The following is a 21,700-nucleotide window of genomic DNA, read 5'->3' as shown; positions in this document are numbered from 1 at the left end:
AGGGAAAGCTGGTGACTTAGGAGCAAAATTCTCAGTGTCCTGAATCATTCCTGTTCCCTCAGCTTGTCACATATGCTCATAGCTGACACCACAAAATGACTGAGCTATTACGTGCATGCCTTGTAAAATAAAGCAATATCTAGCAGGTCGTTAGTTAGTGCAAAGGGAATAACAGATAAAGCACCGAGCTGTGACTAACCCTCCATTTTGGCTTGCCAAGCTTGGAAATGGGTTAGGTGGTGCCTGTAAGGGCAAGGATACTCACTGCTGGACCTGGGGGGCCTGGGGGACCTTCGTTGCCTTTCAGCCCTGGAGCACCCTGGAGGGAGGAAAACAAAGTCATTTTGGGTGGCGAGTGCTGCACCGCCTGGGCATCCTTCTCACTGGAAGGACCGGGCAGCCTCTACTCACAATGGGGCCAGGGAGACCTCTCTCTCCGGGGAAGCCTCGCAAGCCCGGGGGACCGTCCTTCCCCGGGAGGCCGGCGGGACCAGGGTCCCCCTGCAACGACAGTGACAAATAGCTGAGGATCTGCAGACTCCACAGAGACCCAGGCTCCTCCCTCTGGGCTCAAGTCCTGATGAGACACTGTGAAACATCATGTCTCTTCTAAATCATCCCTCTTCATCTCTGGGAGAGAGGCAGGCGTCCAGGCTTGCAAGAAGGGTGAATTCAGTAGGCTGCTGGTCCCTACCTTGGTCCCTTCTTTTCCAGTGAGGCCAGGAAGACCTTGTTCACCTGGGGGACCTGGAGGGCCTGGATGTCCCCGCTCACCCATTGGTCCAGTCTCACCAGTTGGACCCTGAAGAAACAGAGATCAGGGTTGGGTATCAGCAGAGCAAACAATGAAGGAAGAAGCGCAGGCTATCAGTTTATTCCTTTAGGTTGCGATGGGATGGAAGATGCTCCTTCCCTTAGCCGTCCCCCTGCAGTGCCACCAGGAATCCCTGGAGAGATGCCTCCTTTGGCATCTAAAGAGACCTTTGCTTTGGAAGCAGGCAACATTGCACTTGACAGACTAGAGGCATTAGGAACCTCTGGAATGAAAGCGTTCACATAAATGAGATATTACTACTACAATTATTATGCTTAGGTTTTTTTTTTTTTAATTGAAAACTTCCTAAGTGCTCTACAATCATGCTGATTCTTCCTTATATGGGGCATAAATAACGAATTAGGCTTGTACTACACGGCAATTACTGACTGTCTCTGTGCTGTATGTGGGCACTAACGGTGACGAGTGTAACATAAGGCCCAGTGCAGAAGGTTCCCAAGTGGCCCATTTTGGAGGAGGACAAAAGCCATATAGAATCATAGAATAGTTTGGGTTGGAAGTATGCACAAGCCTATAACATCCCTGCACGCTGGTGTCCGCTGGGACGGTGGCTGTAATTCACGTCACGCTGCAGGGTGCCACTTAGTGTAAACAGAACGGTAACACTGCGATCACTCAGCAACCACAGACCACGCTAACTACGCGCAGCAGAGCCAAACAAAATTGCCATAGAACCTAATTTGCACTTGAGAAGACAGACACAGTCAGGGAATTGCCCCTAATCAGGGAATTTACAAATCAGGGACTTTACACTATCATTAAAAAGGACAAATTAATTACTTTGCAATTAAAGAGCAAGCTCCTCAGCAGTTCAGGAAAGAAGACTCAACCCAAAGCCAGTCCTACTCAGTCTAGGACTCTGCCTACAAAACTGATGCACGAGCCTTGCATGCCTGTGCTTGAGGGGTACAAATTCTGGTTGTGCAGTTACTATTTCCAGATTGCACAGAGTTCGTTGTGACTAAAAGAAAAATAGCCCAACTCTGACATAAAGTCCTGCTAGATTCTGTCAAAAGAGGGATGCATTTCTTCATAGGGACATGTAAGAGCCCTCTTGCATCACGTTTACGCTGCCCTGAACACCCCAGCAGCCGTACAGCCCTTTGAGATCTTGTTTAACTCTCCGACTGCTTCAGGTCTTTTAGCCAGGTTGTGTGTAGCTGGTCTCTCTCTCATCCTACACCAATTTTACACCAAGGTAGTTCTGTTAAGTTCACAGGAGCCACCTTATTTACAGCAGCCTTCAGCCACGTCTGTCTAAATACCATCCTACCGCCTCGACAAGGTGGGCTGGGACCCATTGGGGTATTTCACACCCTGGCCAGGAATTTCAAAGCCATCAAGCTTGCTTCGACATGACTTTGCCTCCCCTGGAAGAGGAGCCTCTGTGCTGTATAACCTGCAGTCCCAGCAGCTCCAGCTAAACCATCAGAGCTGTGAGAGCCCGCTGTGCTGAACTGGTGAAGGTGAGCTGCAGAGGGCTGGGGCAAGCACGAGCGTTCATTTCTTACCTGAGGGCCTACGACACCGGGGGGTCCTGGAGGGCCGGTCTTGCCTTGGAAACCCTGTTAGAGAAAGGGAAAAGAGAAAGAGATGACACTTCTGCCAAGGAGTACTCCAGCGAGGGTCTCAGACTGCCACCCGACTGCTCCTCCTCTGGTGAAACTACTGACCAGGAACGGGAAGACACCCAAAGACAAAAGAAACAAGAAATCAATCAGAAAGTGGAAAATGTGTATTTGTACATTTATACAGGGATGAAACAGAGGAAGAAAAAGGGATTCTCAAAGCTCAGCTCTACTGTTTTGATGGAGCCACTGAGGTTTGGCTGAAGGACTAGCCATATATATATATAAAAATTTGCTACGCTCGTAAAACCTAGAGAGGAAATGGCTATTAAAAAGCCAGAATGTGCGAGTTTCTTCATGCTGAGTAATTCTTAATAACCATTTCCCTTCTCCTGCTCCCCGTTCTGGTACTGGTTTAGGCGTAGCTCTGTTTTAGGCTTAGCTCCCAGGAGCTCGGAAGGCTGGGTGACCATCTTCCGCTTTCGGCACCAGCAGCGCCTATCTCCAGCCCCTCTTGAAGCCCACAAACCCACCGGCCTTGGGGGCCGAGTGAAGCTTCGTTTCCTTCATCAACATCTGTTGAAAGACATCACAAATGTGTTTCTCTCTAAATGCTGATGAGTAGCAAAGTCTCCATGACAGCTAATTATAATGACATTTGAAAAGTGACAATAATGAACTATCACCACTGCAATTGTTTAGCTCTCCTAAGCCACTCTTTAAAAAGCACGTTAATTATTATTCTTACTATAGCATGCTGACAAGCTTGAGAAATGTCATTCGGGGCACACAGGCTATTTTCTCATTGCCACAAAAGATGATCAGATAAATCCCAAGCCAACGGTGATGTGTCATGCTAAAAAAAACTACTCAATGCTAATTCTATAGCTGTCTGCGGATCACAGAAAATATCCTGTCATTGATGGGGAAATGGCAAAACATCTTTGTGAAACGAATGTACAATTTAAGCTCTTATCATAGAAAAAGATTTCAGCCAGTTCTGTGCAGGACATTTCTTATTAATCTGAAGAAAGGGGTTTCCTTTTACCCTGCCTGAGCCTTGGGCACAGAGTCTTTAGAATTTTTCTTGGTTTTTTTAGATCCAAATCTTTGTAAGTCTAATATGGCCAAATATTTCAGCATCCTTCAGTGTGCCTATTTACTACTCAATGAGAAGTAAAATAAAGGGAACTATTTGACACACAGATTTCAAGTCTAGGTTTTCTTGCGTGAAGGCACAGAGCGCGCTGACAAGGCTACTGATGTGGAAATAACATTTAATTTGTTTTTATGTTTCTCTCCTCGCTTTTGGGCACCGTGTAAGGAAAGGGGGACACAAAAAAGGGACTTCTGCTACCTGGTTCTGCACATGCCTGCACGCACCCCTGGAGGATGCAAGGGAAAGTGATCTTTGCAAGCTTGTCGACGGCACAGATTAACAGAGTTCTGGTTTTCTGGAAGCACTTGCCTGTGATAGGCAAGCTAATGCTGCAACGAGTGAAGAAAGCTATCAGGGAATACTTTCAGACCCCAGATGACTGAAAGCCCATTCTCCATTCATATTCATGCAGACTTGGAGTTTGGTGCTTTATTCCAAGTTGATAACAGCAGATGCAAGCAAAGTTTTTACTACTTCTTCTAATTTGAATGTAGGTGTCCTGGATGTTACAGGTAACTCAATGAAGGAAGACTAAATGTCACAGTCAGGCTCTGGCAGGTGAAAACTCTTCTCTTCACCTTTGAGTTAATCCTGACCTGAGGATTGTGTGTTCAAAAATACCACAACCATTGCCTTAAAGTCAGTCTTACGGAGTGTAAATAAAATATCTGGTGTTGCGCTGAGCTGTATTTGCATTGCCTTGCTTAGCAAATGCCAGGCAAGTTAATTAAATTGTTGTGTTGTAAGTTGAGGGGAAAAAATGCATAATGTGCAAAGCCTTTTTAATGCTCATTTGCTAGGAAAGGCAGTGGAGAAAAATGCAAAGCTGAGGAGAGGCAGTTGGTGTTTTTTTCCTGTAAAATAAACACAGGACAAAGAGTCTATCTGCTAACATGCAGCATGCAGTGTTGGGGAGAGGGACATACCAACAACAGCGAATGAGCTGGATTGTAAACAGCCAAGGGAAAAAAAAAAAACATACATCCCCAAAAATGCCACAGAAGAATACTAATTACTGCATGCAGAGGAATACATGGCAGAAGGGTCATTTTTGCTTAGAGTATCCTTCAAGCAAAAAAGGTGCAGAAAACAGACCACCAGAGACGCACAACAGCCAGGGTATCATACCTTCAGCATGCCTCATCGTTCTCCTTTGGTGAGAAACAATGATTACATCTGTGCAACAAAACCTTTTAAAATGGACAAAGCAGTATGCGTACGATACAGTGAGGTACCTAAACCAGCCAGGAGCCACTCCCTGGGTTGCAGCAAGGGATTATTGCTGCTGGAGGGGGCTTAAGCAAAACTTCATGAGGACCTTGTGTGCAGCTTTGGCTAAAAGGCAGCGTCAGCAGAGATGCTGCTCTTACTCAGGTGCTAAGGCAAGTGGCTGATACACAAGCGTGCTGCAGTAACCGGTGCGGACAGAAAAACTGGAGGAAAACCATTAAACCACTCATCTTGGCCAGGAATTGCCTTCCTCTCAAAACAAGCACTGCCAAAGCTGGGCTGTAACTCTTACTCTCTCTGTAACTCTGTGCAACAGTTCTTGGCGTGGGCCACATGGTGCATCAAGAGTGAAAATCGTTTATTTCTTCCCACTGCAGGTTCCAGAGAAAGTAAAACTGCCCCTGCCCTAACGCAGCTGGGTGCAGAAAGCTGAGCTCACAAAGGATGGAGCCCGTCTTGCATGAAAAACCTCTGCTACCACAGCCCTAGAGTTACATCTCTGGAATAGACAGACCTAAAACCTGCACATCTCCAAAGGATGGAGTGGGAAAGAAAGCACAGACTTTACCCGTAGAGGTAAGGAGCAGAGGCACAGCCTTCCCCCTTGGGAGGGCAAAGGGACAAGCGCTTCGGCGAGTCCTTGGGCTACAGAGCCTGGCTGCGGGGGCTGCTTGGAAATCACCCCCCAGCCTCCTCTCCACCTCATGAAAGCAAGAGCCACACCAAGTGCTGGCTCGTGCTGGTGCTGACCCAGACTCAACCCCAGCCAACATCCTCCAACCTCACGAGGAGCTGCCTCTTGCAGCACCCGTCACGGCAGAAACCCAGCTGCCTCTGATGCCGGTCACTGGCATCACTACATCTCTGCTTACATTGTCTCCATGCACGATGCACATGACCTCCACAATCTACTAAAGGGACAGCGAGAGAGGAATTGGTGCACAACCTTCACATAAATCATCATTAGACCGACCTGTCCTGCTCAGAAGAGGGTTGCTTCCCGTAGACCATCCCATGCAGCTGGAGAGACGCAGACCTCCAGGGAAAACAAACGTGTGGCCACATCTCCCCAGCTGCACAGAAGGGTTTAGAAAAACCAACCAGCAAGACAAGATTCAGGACTAATGATCCGCCCGAGATTTTTGGCTACTTACGGTTTCTCCTCTCTGTCCGGGGTGACCAGGCAATCCATCCTTCCCAGGAGGACCCTACAGCAAAAAACCAGGGTGAGAAGGAACACGACCATGCGCTCAGCAGTAAAACTGTGATAAGGACTGAATCAAACCTGCTTGCCTCCTTGCATTAGTTCCCATCCATTTTACAGTGAAATGGGGCTGCTCAGAACCCTAAAAGATACGGCCCTTTCCCGTACATCTCCCAAAGGAAAGATTTATCTTACAGGTCCAGAACGGGAGCGAGCTGTTCACCACAGGGAAGGAAATCACTCCAAAAAGGTTTCTGAGGTTCCCCACCAGTGCATAATAATTGCAGAGACAGAAGTCTTACTCAGTTGTGCTGTCCTCCCAGCATACAGAGGGGAAAATAAAGAACAGAGCAACCATGGAAGATCCTAGCGATATTGAGTCATTAGGAGATGCACATTTATCATCAGCCACAATTTATTCGGCTATTTAAAATCTTAAACTGTCGGGTTATTATCATGATGTCTCAGTAATGCCTTTTATCGGGTATGTCACCGCTTGTCAGAGGAGCAGCTAAGACTGAGCTGGCACAGGCAATCACAGCTGGATGGAAAAGACTTTATGTATTTCTTTGCATGTTCTAGAAAGGGCGTTACTTACAGGGGGGCCTTTTGGTCCAGGAAATCCAGTTGGTCCTTGAGGCCCTGGTGGTCCCTGGGATGCAAAAACAAGCCAGAAAACATGGTTAAGGAACCTATAGCGCTTCACTATGAAATACTAGCTCTGTGTGAACAGCAAATGAGCACAAAGATATGGAAAGCCAGCTATTTCTACCCCAAAGAAATGCCCCGAAGTGCAAGATGCAGCTGCACAGTGCCATCCCTTGAAAAAAAATGCATGGAGAAGTAAGAACCACAAGGCATGGTTAACCGAGTGGCCTGTCCAGCTGCAAAAAGCACTGCAAACATGAAGAGGGCTATCAACTGCTTTGTGCCTTTCCCTCCCAGTGCTATGAAAAATAGGTCTTTTCCCATCCCAGCTCAAGTGAGAGCACCTGGGAGCTACCAGCTCCTGCAGGAATGAAAAAGAAGAGAGCTGGTGGCTTTGGGGCCGCTGCCACAGAGATGCTCTTCAGAGCGCTGCTTGCCCAGAGCGGCATCAGCAGCAGCTCCCTGCCCTTGCGGTCACAACCAGCAGATGCAAAGGAGGGACCAATTTCATATATTTCCTCCCTGGGCAACTTTGTAGAAAATTTACAAACAAAACAAAAAAACCCAGAAGAAAAAAAAAAGCAGAAATTGAGGCTAAAATCATGGAAGTCCCATTGTTTCAGTATTTTCTACCTAGCGTGCTGTAATTTGAAAAAAGCAGCACGAGGTCCTAGAGGACCACCCACCTCCTCCAGAAAATCAGGGCTCTGACTGTCTGCACAAAACCTATGGGTGACTTTTCCCATGGAGCGATGCTTACGCAGGACACCCAAGGTCCCATTCGAGCCTTACTTGGAGAGCTCAGAAAGGACCTACGGGCTGCAGGTGACTTGCAAGACCTCTCTCTCTCTCCACACAAGCACGTTTCACCTCGGGTTTCTAAACAGATTTTTCCTTTTTGCTGACCGAGGTATGCTAAGCTGCATGCGGGCTCCAGCGAGCTGCCCGCCCCTCTCTGCATAACAGGGTACTTGGTAGGATGCTCACTGCAAAAAAAACCCTCAGCACCATCTCAGCCCTGCAAACCCGCCTCGTCTGCCGTGTTAAACTAACGGGCTTGGATTGAGTCCTGCGCTTTACCCCCACCGGCTTGCCTTACCCTTTCGCCAGGAGGACCAGGGGGGCCATCACCACCAGAGTTGCCCTTTCACAAATAAACAAAACAACACACCATTAAAAATACATATATCACCATTGTAGCTGCTTTGCACAAAGACTTCAAATGGCACCAAGCCCACCGTGACACCACACCCCACCGGCTCCCCCGGCCCCTCTCTATTATTAATTCTGTATCAGGAGCAGCACCCAGTGACAAACGAGCAGCTGCTCGTTCCCACCACATCACGTAATAAAAATACAGGAAAGATAACGTCAGTGAGCTCAGGATATTTCCACCAGATAACAGCCTCCCTCTGAGAGATAAATGCCGCCGCGAAGATGAGGTATTTATCAAAAATTCATGCTGATACAAAGCCGAGACATTTATTTTTAAAGCCGGCAGCGTGGTGGTGGCAACTTCTCACTACAAAAGCTTTGCTTCCATCGTGCCTGGTGATTCTGCAGCAGGTTCTGGAGCTGAGTGTGCCTCCAGATTGGCTGGCAGAAGAATACCTATTTTGCCCAGTGACCAATCGTGGGCGCACAGTGCGCATGCAAAGTGGCTCAGCAAGGTGCAAGGTTCTGGAGCCCAGCAGCAATACGTGCCCTTTCGCCCATGGCACAGCCTAAGGCCTCTGAGGTGGTTCAAATGCTACTTAAACACCAAAAAATAGGGCTTAGCAGAAGCGTCAGTGGATCGTAGGGTTGTGCTGGTCCCTGACATGGGGGTGGCTCCCTCCCCTTCTGGTTGCCACGGTTCTAAATTCATGCATGCCCTTGGTGTCCTGCTGAAATGTGGGCCAACACATTTTTTCGGACCTGTGCATATACTTTACAAGGTGGGTTATGAGCCATTTGGCTGGGCAATGAAGATCAGGAGAGAAGGGAAACGGAGGGCAACGAACCAGATGGTCTCTTATATCAACACTTTTTAGGACAATTCCAATAGGCTCCCCAAAACCTTACCTTTGGGCCGGGTTTCCCAGTGCTTCCCCTAGGGCCTCTTTCCCCACGTGGACCCTTAAAAAGACACAAAAGATGACATCTTAGCCCTTCTTGCTACCCACACCACTACATTGTGATCAGGCAAAGCACCCAAGTGCCTGAGCTGCACCGGGTCAACGAGTGATCCCACCACCATCAAGGAAATGACATGAGCCTTCATCACTGCCACTGGAGGTCTGACCTTGTTATGAGCTTAAACCATGTTCGCTGGTGAGCCCCAGCCCCAAATCACTGTCCCCCCTCTGCTTAGCTTTAACCGCTGAAGGCCAGATCCTACCACCCAGTGAGGACATAAACCAGATCACACTTTCTCCTGGTCCTAACAAGCTTTCAAAATGCACAAGAACGAAGAAATGGATCATTACCGTTGGACCGCGCTGCCCCCTTGGACCTGGTTTGCCAGGTGTCCCCTGGAACGAAAAAGAAACAAAGAGGAGTTAGCGGCCAGCATCACAGGCTGAGCTCACAGCAGATGAACCCGCAACGGAGCCTATTGCACACAAACTGCCCCCAAAACCTCTCCGGTTCTCATCTGCAATGAAAAGGACAACAGCAGGTTTACTTTCATCTCCCGATTCTTGTATTTGTTTTAATTTATAATGCTTGGGCAGGTCTGGACGGTAATCCCAATGCCCAGACGACATCTACCATCTGAGGGGAGGAATCTCTTAAGAAAAAGTAACCCAAGTCCTTTAAAACACCACAAAGACTTTCAAAGATAAGGCCACCCACTTGGACCACGCAGTCTCCCAAAAAGCCAGCCAAGACACCAGAGCCAGCAGAAAAGCTCTTCAACTCTGCCACCCCAGAACCTACAATCCCTCTTCCCACTGATCTCCGCTCGCCCCTTCACCCAGCTCCCGACGTGGGGAAGAGCTGGTCCTCGCCCCGGCCAGGAGCAGGGCAGGCCGGCTCACACTGATGCACACACGTGTGATGCAAGACCTGTACTGTTAAATATTTAAGGAACGACAGCAGCAGAGCAGGGTTCCTGCTCTGAGCAGTTATTTTACGCCAGAAAAGCCAATTAAGCTGCCCCACATATTTACAAATCTTTCTTCATCTCTGTGAACTTTGTGCTAAACAAGTAATTTAAGACATTGTTTTGCAGCAGTGACAAAGCAGCAGGCTTATGAGATCTGACAGATGCACTCAGCTTCCTCTAATGGGGGACTGTGATTAATTCTGACAGAAAAAAGACAGAGACGGCTGGGTCCTAAATCTGGCATTACATTAAGCTCCATTACCCTGCGCCTAGAAGAAAACTGATGGCCTAGAGCTTGTTCCCTGAAAACACTATTTTGGCTAGTGTCAAGTTACCAAAAAAATACCCATAGGTTTAACTTTCTTCCTTTGGACCTGCAGGCCACTATTGTTACCAATCACCTGTTAAAGGAAGGAAGAGAAAGACTTGCTTTCTACGTAAGCAACACAGAATGCTTAAAATATCACTTGCCATTTTCTGCCCCAAATCCATCATCTCACAATCTTGCCTTCTCCTATTTGGCACTCATTAACCAGGCAAACGTAAAACAGGAGCTGGAAAACTTTACAATCAACTTTCTTCAAGCTACTAAAATTAGTCTTGCTGAATCCTCCTTGTTCTGCAGCTCCATTTAATAAACCCTGCTGGCATACCTTTTTTTAAATTAATTACAAAAAAATCCTTTTTAAAGTACTCCAGCTGGTTTTCCTTTAGCTACAGGAGGCTAAATTCAGAGCAGGTGGAGAGGAGTGTGTGCCACCTCCCTGCAGGTAGCCCCACATATTCCTCTCCTCCTTCCTCAATTCTATTTTTAAGCAAAATTTTCCCCTGCTTATTGCTGTCATTAATCATGCATACAGCACCGTGTACCGTTGCGAAGAATTTATATAGCACTGTAAATGTACACAGACCTATATTTTTCAAACAGGGACACCGAGGGAAAGACATCTAAATTCAGATTATTTTCTAGGCACCCAAATAAATGGCGCCTAGGATTTCAGTACCTCCACACACCCCCCAGGCTCTGTCAGACTGGGCGAGCAGGGAGATCTATTACCCCGGGCTAATGGCAGAGGCCTATTAGCTCCAAAAATAAGACCACTTATTCACATCTAACTATTGATTTTATGATCAGGTTTTGAAAACGTCCAAGCGAGCTCACCCGAGCTCACCTCCAGCTGCAGGCAGCTGGGCGAGCAGGTCACACTTCTCCAAAAACACCAAACATCCTTTCCCCCCCCCCATTTTTAACTTTGCCAGCCCTTTTGTGCAGCTGAACAGCCAGAAGCTGGGGTTTCAGGTTTGGGGAGCTTTAGCTCTGCAGGCTCTGCCAGCACCAAAATTCAGCTGCCCACGCCGGCAGGATCTGCTGGTACTGCTCTTCCGCCATTGGTTTTCACCTTTTTTATTATTTAAGGACTTGGGAAGACTACTTGTGTTGCTGTAATAATGAGCGGGAAAGCTTATTTCCATTCCTAGATGACGACGGTCGTAAGAGAAACGTGTGAGTCGTATTATTTTGGAAACATGAACAACTGCTTTGAATAGCATAATAGTAATACCTTGTAAAAAGAAAAGACAAACAGATGATTTTTGGTCGTTTCAGCTGCAAATTGGGTTACTCCACAATGCACTGGAGAAGCAAATCTTAGAAACTCCTTCTTGACTATATGTGGACATGCTCATAAAATAGCAAATTTACTGGTCTCAAGAGAAACAGAGGGGAATTTATCAAGCCTAACTCAATGAGGCTTAAATTAAGTTGACGGTCGCCATTTGGTTTGTGTGGTGTGATCCCAGCTCAGTCTATTTTCCTGTATATAATTGCTTTTCACTTATTTCAAATCAGATACTTGGGAGCAAAAAAAAAAAAAGGATAACAAAACAGTTACTCAAAAAAAATCAATATTTCTGCTATTCTTAAAAAATTTTCAAGCTGGGCTCCTTTTCCTCAAGGAGAGATTTGTCCATGGAAGTTTCTCTCTCTCTCTCCCCCCGCTCTCTCACATGCAAACACACCGATAAAACAAGCTCACGTTGCTGGACTGGGTGTGGAATGGCATAAATGGTGCAATCACTCATTGGAGAGGAAAAAAATTAAAATTACCATAAAATAAACCATCTTATTTCTATTTGACAGAGGCATGCCAGACCGTGCTCCTCCTTAGGGGTCGGGGTGCCAGTCCCTGCTCCCCACACGCAAAAACCCCCTCATTTCTCCCCACATTCCTCTCCACCAGAGGTTTTGGGGCTGCCGGCACGGTGGTGCCAGCCCCACCACAACGTGCTCCGGAGCCCACCTTGGCCCAGAGGCATCTCAGCTCCCAAGCCAGGACAACGTGAGCTACCCCATCTCCTTCCACGTTGGGCTTGAAACGCAAAAAACCCTTTTCAATTTGTAACTGAAGAAATACGTGGCATGCCAGTGGGTGTAACTAAGTGTCCTCACTACCTCCGCCTAAAAGCACAAAGCTCATTTAGAATAAAAGTGAGCAAACTACTGTTTTTTGTCTTATCTTATCATCGCCTCGGTCCTGAAGTTGGGCCCCTTCCCAGCACACCGGCTCCCTCCTCAATCCCTCTCAGGCTGGGCATTGCCAAAATTCAACCAGCTCAACCCTTGGGGTTTTTTCCCCCCATCTCATGAACCACCAGCTCCTGGTACCTGCTCCGCTCCCCGAAAGGTTTCCCATCCCAGCGGTCTGGCTCTCCATCCCACCAGAATAAAATTAGCAGATGGAGCAAGAGGGATGCAGATGCTCAGGGATGCAAAGCAGCACGTCGCTGCCCCGCTGCGGTGCCGATGCCCTGTTTTACACCACCTAAAAATCCAGCCCAAGGATTTTATTGCTGTATATTTGATAAGGCGGGTGGTAATTACAGGGCTGTCGTGGCAGCTGCCTTATTCACAGCCTCCCTCCTCCCGCCCGGAGCGGAGGGAGGGGATAGGATGCTGCATTTGTAGTTCAAATGAAATGAAAATTACTCAGTGGGAAAAAAAAAAGGGGGGGGGAGGTGGATATAAACCAAATTTCAGTGGCATGATACTAACGCAGTGCAAAGTGATTTATATTTTCTGGGCTCCTATCAAACACGTCTGTTAGAAGTCATTTATATTTAAATGAGAGTAAAAAGAAAACTAATTCCACTCGCTCTCCTCACTCCCTCCTTTTTTCCCCTGTGACCAGAGCTGGTGCAGAAAATGACTTTATGTTTGTACTCTGAATCCCCTAATTGAAGCATGTCTTCCACAAAATAAAGAAGTCACCAGTATATTTAGACAATCCTTACTCGGGAGCAAAGTCTGTGGAGGTGGGGTGGGAGGTAGAGACAAGTCTGGAGGACGGAGCCCCCACATTTTGAGGGTGTTTATGAATTTAGAATAACTCCGCTTATTAAAAGGAGGAACTTGTAAGAGTGTTTTCAGCTATGCATTTTGAATCTCAAGTTAGGCTAAAGATGGTTCGTGCTGCTTCTGAGCAGATTCACCCATCTCTAATAATTACTGTTAATTAAAAAGCTCTTCATGCCCTGAGCAAAGTCTGACAGCGCGGGAAGGATTCAGGTTCAGAGAAATCTCTTAAAATATCTTGAGGGAAAAATTTCCAGTGTTTAATTGGAAAGCTGCTGTCTGCAGAGCTGACTGTGCTATTACTGGCATCCTCCTCTCCCAGGAGCCGGCGTCGGGAGCCTCTTGACTGAGCCAGGCTCTCGCCGGTCCCGCACTCCCTGCGCCGGGGACCTCATCCTGGAATGCGGGCGGGTGGGATGACCCTTTTTGGGCAACCCCTTCGTGCAAAAGCAACCACAGCACCGGCCCAGCAGCCGCCTGCCACGGAGCAGTCCCCACGGCCTGCCCAAGGACCTTTCTTTGGAGGGGAAAAAAAAAAAAAAAAATCAGCAAAGCAGCTAGACAAAGCGGCTCTTACCCGTGTGCCCTTCTCTCCGTTGGCTCCTGGAAATCCTGGGAAGCCGATTGAGCCCTTGGGGGAAAGAGCAAAGAGAGAGAGAACGGTTCAAGACGCTGAAAGGGGCAGCTCTGTCCATCCACGCCAGGCGCCCGCTGGCCTGGAATAACCCCCAGCGAGCGCCTGGTGACGTCTACGGCTCCTAATACTTTTTTTTTAACCTTCCTTTAATATAAAAAAAATAAAAAAGGGGAAGACAGACCTGAAATTACCTCAGAAAATAAATTTCATCCAAAAATAACAAAAAAGAGGTCCATGCCTCATTAGGAGTCACTGCAGAGGCCCAAGCCCATGGCTGTACCGGGCGCCTGGGGAACAGGCAGGCTTTTGTTTTTTAGCTCCTAAGTCCCTGTTGCACATGAAAATGTAACTCCTGGCTTGTTCCTTTCTGATGTAAGTGCCTGGAGAATAGCTGCTGCTGCTTTTAAAATATGAATTCGTCAAAGAAATGCCAAAAAACCCCTACCCCAGATATAAAATGCAAATTAGAAAGTAAACCATCCACACCACAACCAGGAAACAATCTCTTGCAGATAATTATGTCTCCAGTGTTAAACAAGCCTGGGTGTTTTTTTTTTTCAAGCAATGAACATGAATAATAAAATACGATTCTTAAAAAAAATTGTTAACAGAAACATAAGTTCCCAAAGCCTCCAGAGCGTGTAAAAACCAGGCTGCAGCCTCAGTCTCGTAGTGGAATTTGCAGTTTTAATTTAAAAAGAACATTTGAAAATGGCCCAAATGAAGGTGGGCGTGTAGATAAGATACAAAGGATGTTTGCAAATCTGCAAATGGCAGTTTTATTTTAATTTCAGGGAGACCCTGATTCATTAGCTATTCTCCTTAATTAATTAGTTAAGACTAACACAGAGCTTTGAAGATATAAAACATAATACAAGGAGAAGGACTATTATGCCTATTACTGGCATGAAAGCTCACAAGGAGCCTGTTTATACCCATCACCAGAGCAGTCCTGCACGCCCTCGTGTGCTGCAGCCCCTGTCCCACTGCATCTCTTCCCACCGCTCTGCAGGAGACCGAAGCGATGCAGAACCAGTCACTGATTTCCACCAGCTGGGGGCTGGGAGCTATTTTTACCCGTCTATAAATTTGTCCTGCACGGGTGGGAAGGAGAGACCGTGTGGTTGGAAACGCTGCCGTTCCACCTCGTCCCATGAGCAGTGGGATTGAGCCCTGTGCACGGCACCACCATCAGAGCTCGGCCGGTGTCCGCTGGGCTCCCCAGCACACCCCGCACCTCTCGAGGACTGAACCCGGACGAGTTACCTTTGGGCCCTGCCTGCCTGGGTAGCCAGGCAGTCCTGGCACGCCGAGTTTTCCCTGAAACACAAATAAAAGTGTGTTAGCATTGGCAAGAGAGACCTTGCGGGCAGCTTCAGATTTGCACCAGCAGAAAGGGGAGATGCCAAGTGCAGAAAAGTCAAGAGCAAAGCAGACATGACATGGATGGAATAAAGCTGTCAGGGCACCGCGATCATCCTCTGCCCTCCCTGGGGGAAGCCCAGTGGGTTTGATGCAGAGTGAGCACTGTAAACGTGTCAGGGACCTAGTGGGGAATGGTTATTTTTTGCTATCTTTTTTTTCAACTGGATGCACCTAGAAATTAGACTGGAGTCCACGATACTTTCAATTTCTCCATTTTTTTTCCTCTGGTCTTTTTTTCTAAGACATTGTACCCAAGCAGATAACCCCAAAGAGACCAGCGTCTCAATGTGCTCAAGTCACACCGCTGCAGTAAAACCATCTCCCCTGGGTTTCCTCCGGTCTTTGTGTTGAACTCAGGCCAGCCTTCACACAAAACTCCCGCAGCTCCTCTTCATCCCTCTGCCCTAAAACTGCCCCCCCAGGCTGGACACTGCCCCCCCATGCTGGGCACTGCCCCAGCCACCCAACCTGAGACACCCAAAGAAAAGTGAGTTTTACTGTAAAACATCCCTGGGTGATTCCATCCTTGAGACTCACCTTCTCTCCAGCAGGACCAAGAGGACCGGGATCTCCATTGGGGCCAGAGCGACCTTTAGGACCTTCAGGACCATCCTCACCTCGGGGGCCAGGAGGTCCAATTTCCCCCTGTTAATCACAAGACAAGCGTTGACGGGGCAGGCAGATCCCAGACCCCGTGTTTGCTGACAGCAATACCCTCAACGGCTGCAATCAGATACTCCACGAAGCTGCTAATACAACTCTTGGAGAAAGCTGGTCTTCACCAAGAAGCTCAGACGAGACTGTCATTGAGTAAATTGCAGAGCATTATCAGAGCACCAACCTTTCATTCACACAGCCTGGCCATTATCTCCCACAACAGCCGTCTTTTCCCGTGGCCCAATTATCCCACCTACACGCAGCACCTCTCCACCAAAACAGCCTTCATTAGCTCTGATTGCAACACACCCTTTTACCCACCTCCCGGTTCCCAAATCGCAGTTTGATGTGCAAGCAAACCCTGGGAAGTGTTTAACTGAGGGTTGAACCGGGCAACTGGGGAGGAAAGACTGGGCTGGAGCTTTTGTGCTGAAGTTCATTAGGAAATCTGAGAGCCGAGAGAACCGAGCTATTAATGTGAATTGTTGTGACACTGCAGGGTAACAGGAGATGCTTCCGTGCTGCAAACACAGGCAGCCGCCTTCTTGCTCACCAGAAGCTGGGGGGATGCAGATTTATCCACGAGGCTTTCGAGTACCCCTTGTCCTTCTATTGCTCATCATAAAACACAAAGAGCTCGCTGGTGGGAACTGGAGTCATGAGCTTTGTTTGAAGGAGCTTATGTCTATCTGCATTTGGCAAGGACAGGGGTCACCTCCCTGAGATGCCACCTCCCCAAGATGCTTCGGTCCTTCTTCCTTGGCAAGAAGTGGGGGCTGGGGAAGATTTCCAGTTGCTTTAGCTGTTCAATTACACAGTAAAATACCAGGAGAAATGGAGGATTTGATTTCTACTGCTACAAGCCTTCACGCAAGGCATTCATTTTTCCTTTAAACACGGGGATGAATGACTGCAAAGCTCTCTTGATCCCTGGGAGAGCCTCAGAGCTCTGGGGGAAACCAGGTTCCAGGCAATGCATCACTCCGAGAGGGGATGAGGGCAGCCCCCTGTCCCCAAGGGCTGGGCATGGAGGACGGACAGACATGCTGCAAAGCCACGGGCTGCAGCCGCTGCCCGCATCCGATTGTGATCTGGGGTTTCGGGTGCTCTTTGTGTTCCACCGATTTGAAAAGCTTTTGCCACCAGGCAATGTGCCTTGCTGCTAAAGATACGAGTCTAATATAACACTCCACCCCTGGCAGTTTTCACAGTGCTGCTTTGATTTCTATTAAAGCGTGTTCCCGGTAACTTCACACTTCACATTGATGGGATGGAAGCACAAATAAAGATGCCTACCAGACCCTAGATGTGATATTACAGGGGAAGAGATACTGGAAATAAATACGATACAGCTGGGCCACGCAGTATCCCTAGCAGTCAAAGCAGCAAGACAGGGCCCTCTATTATCACTCAGTTTTATTTCACCTTCAAGGTGGGACTAGCAAATTTAGGGATTTACAACTGCTGTGCTTGATGTGAACATGAAATTCCTGAGTTCCTGCCTCGAGATCGGACATGCCAGAAGGACCCTGACAAGAGTCCCTCTCCCCGAGCCGCATTTACACGATAACGCACAGGCTTGAAAGGCAAAGCACTACAAGGTCACATTGGTCAGACTCTTACCCGGTCTCCTTTGATGCCCATATCACCTTTGAAGCCAGGGAAGCCATCTTCACCCTAAACAACAGAGAGGGGAAAAACAGACAAGGTGTATAGATGGAGAAAAAAAAAAAAAAGAAAAAAGGCTTCTCTAGCCTCACCGTATGTCCCCTGTCTGTGCAGGACAAGATTAGGTCCCCGACCACCCACTGTGAAATGGCTTCTGTAAATCTTTGGTGTGCACAAACAGGCATGGAAACCCAGCCAGGCTGCAACTGCCGAGGTCCCCGAGGGACCACAGCAAGTATTTCCTACGTCCCGTCCTGGCTGCAAGTCAAGATCACAAATCTGGCTCAATGTGAATAACAACACCTTGCCAGTACTGGAAACCAATTATTTCTGAAGTACAACTGGTTTTATTTTCACGGAGGATGTCTTACACCATGACTTCGAGGCAACCTCTAGGACAGTAGCAGTATTTCTTTCAGCCAAGAAGGTTTAATTGCGGAGCTCAAATCAATAATGTATTTCATCCTACAGCAAATCTCTCATAGGCAATGAAGACACAGTTCCCAGAAAGACTTTTAAAGTTTGGAAGATCCCTGCCAGGATTCCCTAGCTAAAACAGCCGTCTTTGCTGCCGAATTGCTTGGAGCAGGAACAAAGGAACACGGATCTGTTTATGGGACCGGGCAAGATTTTTCTCCATCTCCTGCTCTTCCTCTGGGAGAAACCAACTGCATCTTTGAGATGCAGAGATAGACTGTGTTGACTTTCGTATTGACTTGGATTTCACAAGCTGCTCTGATGACTGGGCTGGGCAGCATATCCCGTCCACTGTTATCCAGCTGTAACCCACCACAAACCCTTCAGCTCCACTGAATCACTCAAGCTGTGAATTTTGTCAGGAGGAAATCATCTGGACGCTGGACCAAGAGCTATCAGTAACGGCTGCCCCAGCAAACAGCTCAAAACCTGGGCACGCCACGGAGGCTCCATGACTCCCAGGTCTGAGCCAAGATGTGGCAGAACATCACGGCAGGTACCCAGCCTGCACCCTCTCCGAAAACAATGAGGTTACCCGTCCTTTGGGTGCTCAGCCCCCTGCTCGTCTAAGAGAAACCCTTTGTGCAGGAGAAAGTGTCATGGGGAGCATCCTGCGGGACCAGTCTGCAAAAAATGCTCAGAGGCTGTACAAAATCAATCCAAACGTGCAGTGTTAACTCACCTTTTCACCTTTGGTGCCCTTCAATCCACGAACACCATCTGCTCCCTTGCAGGAGATAAAACAAGATGTTACATGGGTATAGATAAGCTTAAGAGTGAAAAATCATTAAACACGGTGATTTTTGCTCCCTCTGATGTTGACAACGGTATCTCTGCAAACTGTGATGTTCCTAAACATATTGCTAATCAAATATCAGCTGCTGACATCTAGCTTTTGGGTCACCAGTGGGTACCTTATAGTCACAAACTTCTGCTGGCTTGATTTGGGTTGGTGGTCTCTGCCTATTCCCTGCCCAGGAGTTATGTTTCCATGGATAAAACTCACTATGAAAAGTTTTTCTGTGTGTATTTAAAAAAAAACAAACAAAAAACATTTCCACAAACGCCTTGCCAGCGTGCTGAGTTCGCTCAAGCATTCACAGAAAAAACAGTGCTCGAGTGTGCACGGACGCTCGGGAAGTGAATCCATTTTAAAATCTCCGAGCACACAGCCAGAGATTGCCGTGCTGCTCTGCAGCAGGTAGCAGCACCACGTCTAACACCCCCACAGGTTAAGCTTGGCTCTTTTTTACCACGGTGCTCACCTCTGTGCATGTGCTATTTTTTTTTTTCTTAAAGTATGTTTAGGCACCAAAAGGAGGGGAAAAAAAAGTAACACGACTGGTGTGGGCTTTTGTGACATGGTGCAAGAGCTCTCCAAAGCTTCACCAAGGCATGGTGTTCAGCCCGGAGGTGCTGAGCGTGGTCAGGATCTGCCCCCTGCTACGCCACCAGCCCAAACCTGTTGGACCCCCACGCTTCCCATCTATCCTGCCTCTCGGGATAAAACATCACCTTCAGGTATCTACACCAGCTGTACTGTGCAGTGCAACTCTTACAATAAAAAAAAACAAAGCTTTTTTTTTTTGAGGAATAATATTTTGCTTGGGGTATTTTAAATTTTTTTTCCCCTTCAGCATGTCAAGAAAAAGTATAATTAAAAGTACATCAAAATTTGTGCAGCAGGACAGGGTTCTGGTAAGCGAGGCAAGATCTGAAAGTTATTTATAGCTGCAAACCCAATGAGACACATTTTTTTCCTGAACTGGAGGCTTGTGCAGTTAATAGAACACTGCTTGTAGGAAGCAAAACCTTGTCTGTACGCACTACGGGTTTGGTGCATGACACACTTTCTCTAGATCATTCTAATGTGGAAAAGTTCCATTTTAGTGGTAAACACAACAGCAAACCATTCCCTAATGGACCACTACGTCTCAATCTGCAGCCTTGCAAGAAATGAGATGAAAGCTTGCTTTGGCTAAATACATCCCACTTAAATTTTGAAGGCAGAACAGCAAATGGGTTTCTGCGATTGAAAAAAATATACAAGGGGGTTTAAGAGGGCTTAACGTCACCTATAGTCAGTCCCCAAGCTGTGTTTGTATCTGCTAGCACAGATCCCTGCAGATTCATTGGACCTTTGGGATGCAGGATGCATCTGCACCTGAACTAATACACCTTGATGGGCATAATAGCCAGAGCCGAATAGGGAAGAAAAAAAAAATACCCACTGCCTTCTTATCAGCATGCAAGCGCTGCAGGCAGCGGGAGCGAGGAAAGAGCTGGAATTCAGTCCAGTGAAAAAGCACATTGCTGAGACGCACAAGCTTCGTCTAACAAGGAGCATGAAAAGCTTGCTTTGTTTTAGTAATAGGCTATTTTGTTTTATTAACAAACCTTGCGAAAGTTTTCACATTCTGGCTGAGATTTACTTTGGTTGTAAACTGGAAACGATTGGAATGGGACTGAGCCACGCTCACGAAGAATTAAAAGAGAAATCTCTCCAAAGCGCTGAACGACGCTAGGAGGGGTTATAGGAGAGCAGGGGACTTGTAATCCTCATGGCCCGAGAGAAGACGCTGGACCAAGGCTCACTCGAGCAGTAAATACAGTTGGTCACTGAAGTGGCCCTACGTGCCCTGGTAGGGCAATCTGTGCCGACTGGCAGCGTCTGCCTCCAGCACAAGCCGGAGAACTCGCGTTGAACAAGCAACGCCATGGACACTGTTTCTGCGTCCTCCTTACCTTGACTCCGCGTGGTCCTGGATAACCGATGGGGCCCTGAGGACCTGGTGGACCCTGGGGTGAAAAAAATGCAAACAAGAAAAACACATCAAAAATCAACACAAAGGTGCAGCAATAAGGAGAGCGTGTGGAAAACAAATATCCCAGCCATCTGGCTGCTTCAGACCGGGTGGAAATGGCAGTGGCCATCTGAAAATAGCCCAAAATAGCACAGAGCCCTACAGGAACATCACCTCGAGCAGGTACAACCGGGCTGAGCCAATGGCAAAGATCCATACGATAGGGAAGAAGGATGAGAGGAGTCAGGATAGCAACAACTTGTTAGAAAAAGGATTTATAACATAAGGTTGACGATTTGTGTTTTGGATTAAAGAAAAGAACAAGTTCTCCGAGAGAGGAAGAACGTGTTCTGCTGTCTCCCCCCTTCCAAACCATCCTGGCTTTGCAGTAACACAGCGGAGCTTGTGACGATGATGATGAGCACAGAGACGAGTTATTGCTTGAGGCACAAGCTTCAGGGTGATGTCCTTTGGCCTCAGTTATGTGGGAGAGGAGATGCTCACAAAGCTCCTTTCTGGCACCGAAAGCTGCAAATCCCCAGGGACACCACGAGCCGCGCTAGACATGGTGCCCATTACGCACCCTGCAAAAACTCTCCTTCCCACCCTCGCTGCCACAGCCTTATACCTGCAAATAAATCATGTTCTTTATTGAACCCAGTTAGCTTTTATTTCGCTCCAATTCCCTTAACTAAACAAACACCCTTCTGCTTCTCCCAGCCTGAGACGGACAATTTTTTCCAGCCTGACAGCCAGAGCTGACAGGTCCACCAGCATCCCAGACCTCACACGAGCATTGGCTGGAGGAGACCTGCAGCACCAGCGCTGCTCCGAGATCACCTCCCTGACGTTTGCTAAACGTCTCCCAGCACGGGGAGTGCCGGCACAACCGCTTATTGGCTTCTCATATTCTGCAGAGGCCAACGTTTGAATTTTTGGCCTCCTGTG

At 47.7% G+C, this 21,700-nt stretch overlaps 1 protein-coding gene across 3 annotated transcripts in view; it reads right to left on the bottom strand.

Moving 5' to 3' along the window:
- Positions 1 to 21,700, bottom strand: part of COL5A1 (collagen type V alpha 1 chain) — a 160,296-nt gene that overhangs the window by 25,228 nt on the left and 113,368 nt on the right. For all 3 annotated transcript variants that reach the window (XM_076355031.1, XM_076355032.1, XM_076355033.1), the window contains exons 27-41: positions 20,694 to 20,747; positions 18,631 to 18,675; positions 17,427 to 17,480; positions 15,684 to 15,791; positions 14,988 to 15,041; positions 13,662 to 13,715; positions 9,113 to 9,157; positions 8,709 to 8,762; positions 7,744 to 7,788; positions 6,595 to 6,648; positions 5,947 to 6,000; positions 2,347 to 2,400; positions 695 to 802; positions 412 to 501; positions 266 to 319 (exon numbers count right to left, since the gene is read on the bottom strand). In XM_076355031.1, coding sequence (XP_076211146.1) covers positions 266 to 319; positions 412 to 501; positions 695 to 802; positions 2,347 to 2,400; positions 5,947 to 6,000; positions 6,595 to 6,648; positions 7,744 to 7,788; positions 8,709 to 8,762; positions 9,113 to 9,157; positions 13,662 to 13,715; positions 14,988 to 15,041; positions 15,684 to 15,791; positions 17,427 to 17,480; positions 18,631 to 18,675; positions 20,694 to 20,747 — 927 coding nt within the window. The remainder of the gene's footprint in view (positions 1 to 265; positions 320 to 411; positions 502 to 694; positions 803 to 2,346; positions 2,401 to 5,946; positions 6,001 to 6,594; positions 6,649 to 7,743; positions 7,789 to 8,708; positions 8,763 to 9,112; positions 9,158 to 13,661; positions 13,716 to 14,987; positions 15,042 to 15,683; positions 15,792 to 17,426; positions 17,481 to 18,630; positions 18,676 to 20,693; positions 20,748 to 21,700) is intronic.

This window comes from Aptenodytes patagonicus, chromosome 18, assembly GCF_965638725.1.
Source record: "Aptenodytes patagonicus chromosome 18, bAptPat1.pri.cur, whole genome shotgun sequence".
In the NCBI taxonomy this organism is placed as follows: Eukaryota; Metazoa; Chordata; class Aves; order Sphenisciformes; family Spheniscidae; genus Aptenodytes; species Aptenodytes patagonicus.
Note: the sequence above shows the minus strand (reverse complement) of the source record. Positions and strands in the feature narration are given on the sequence as shown.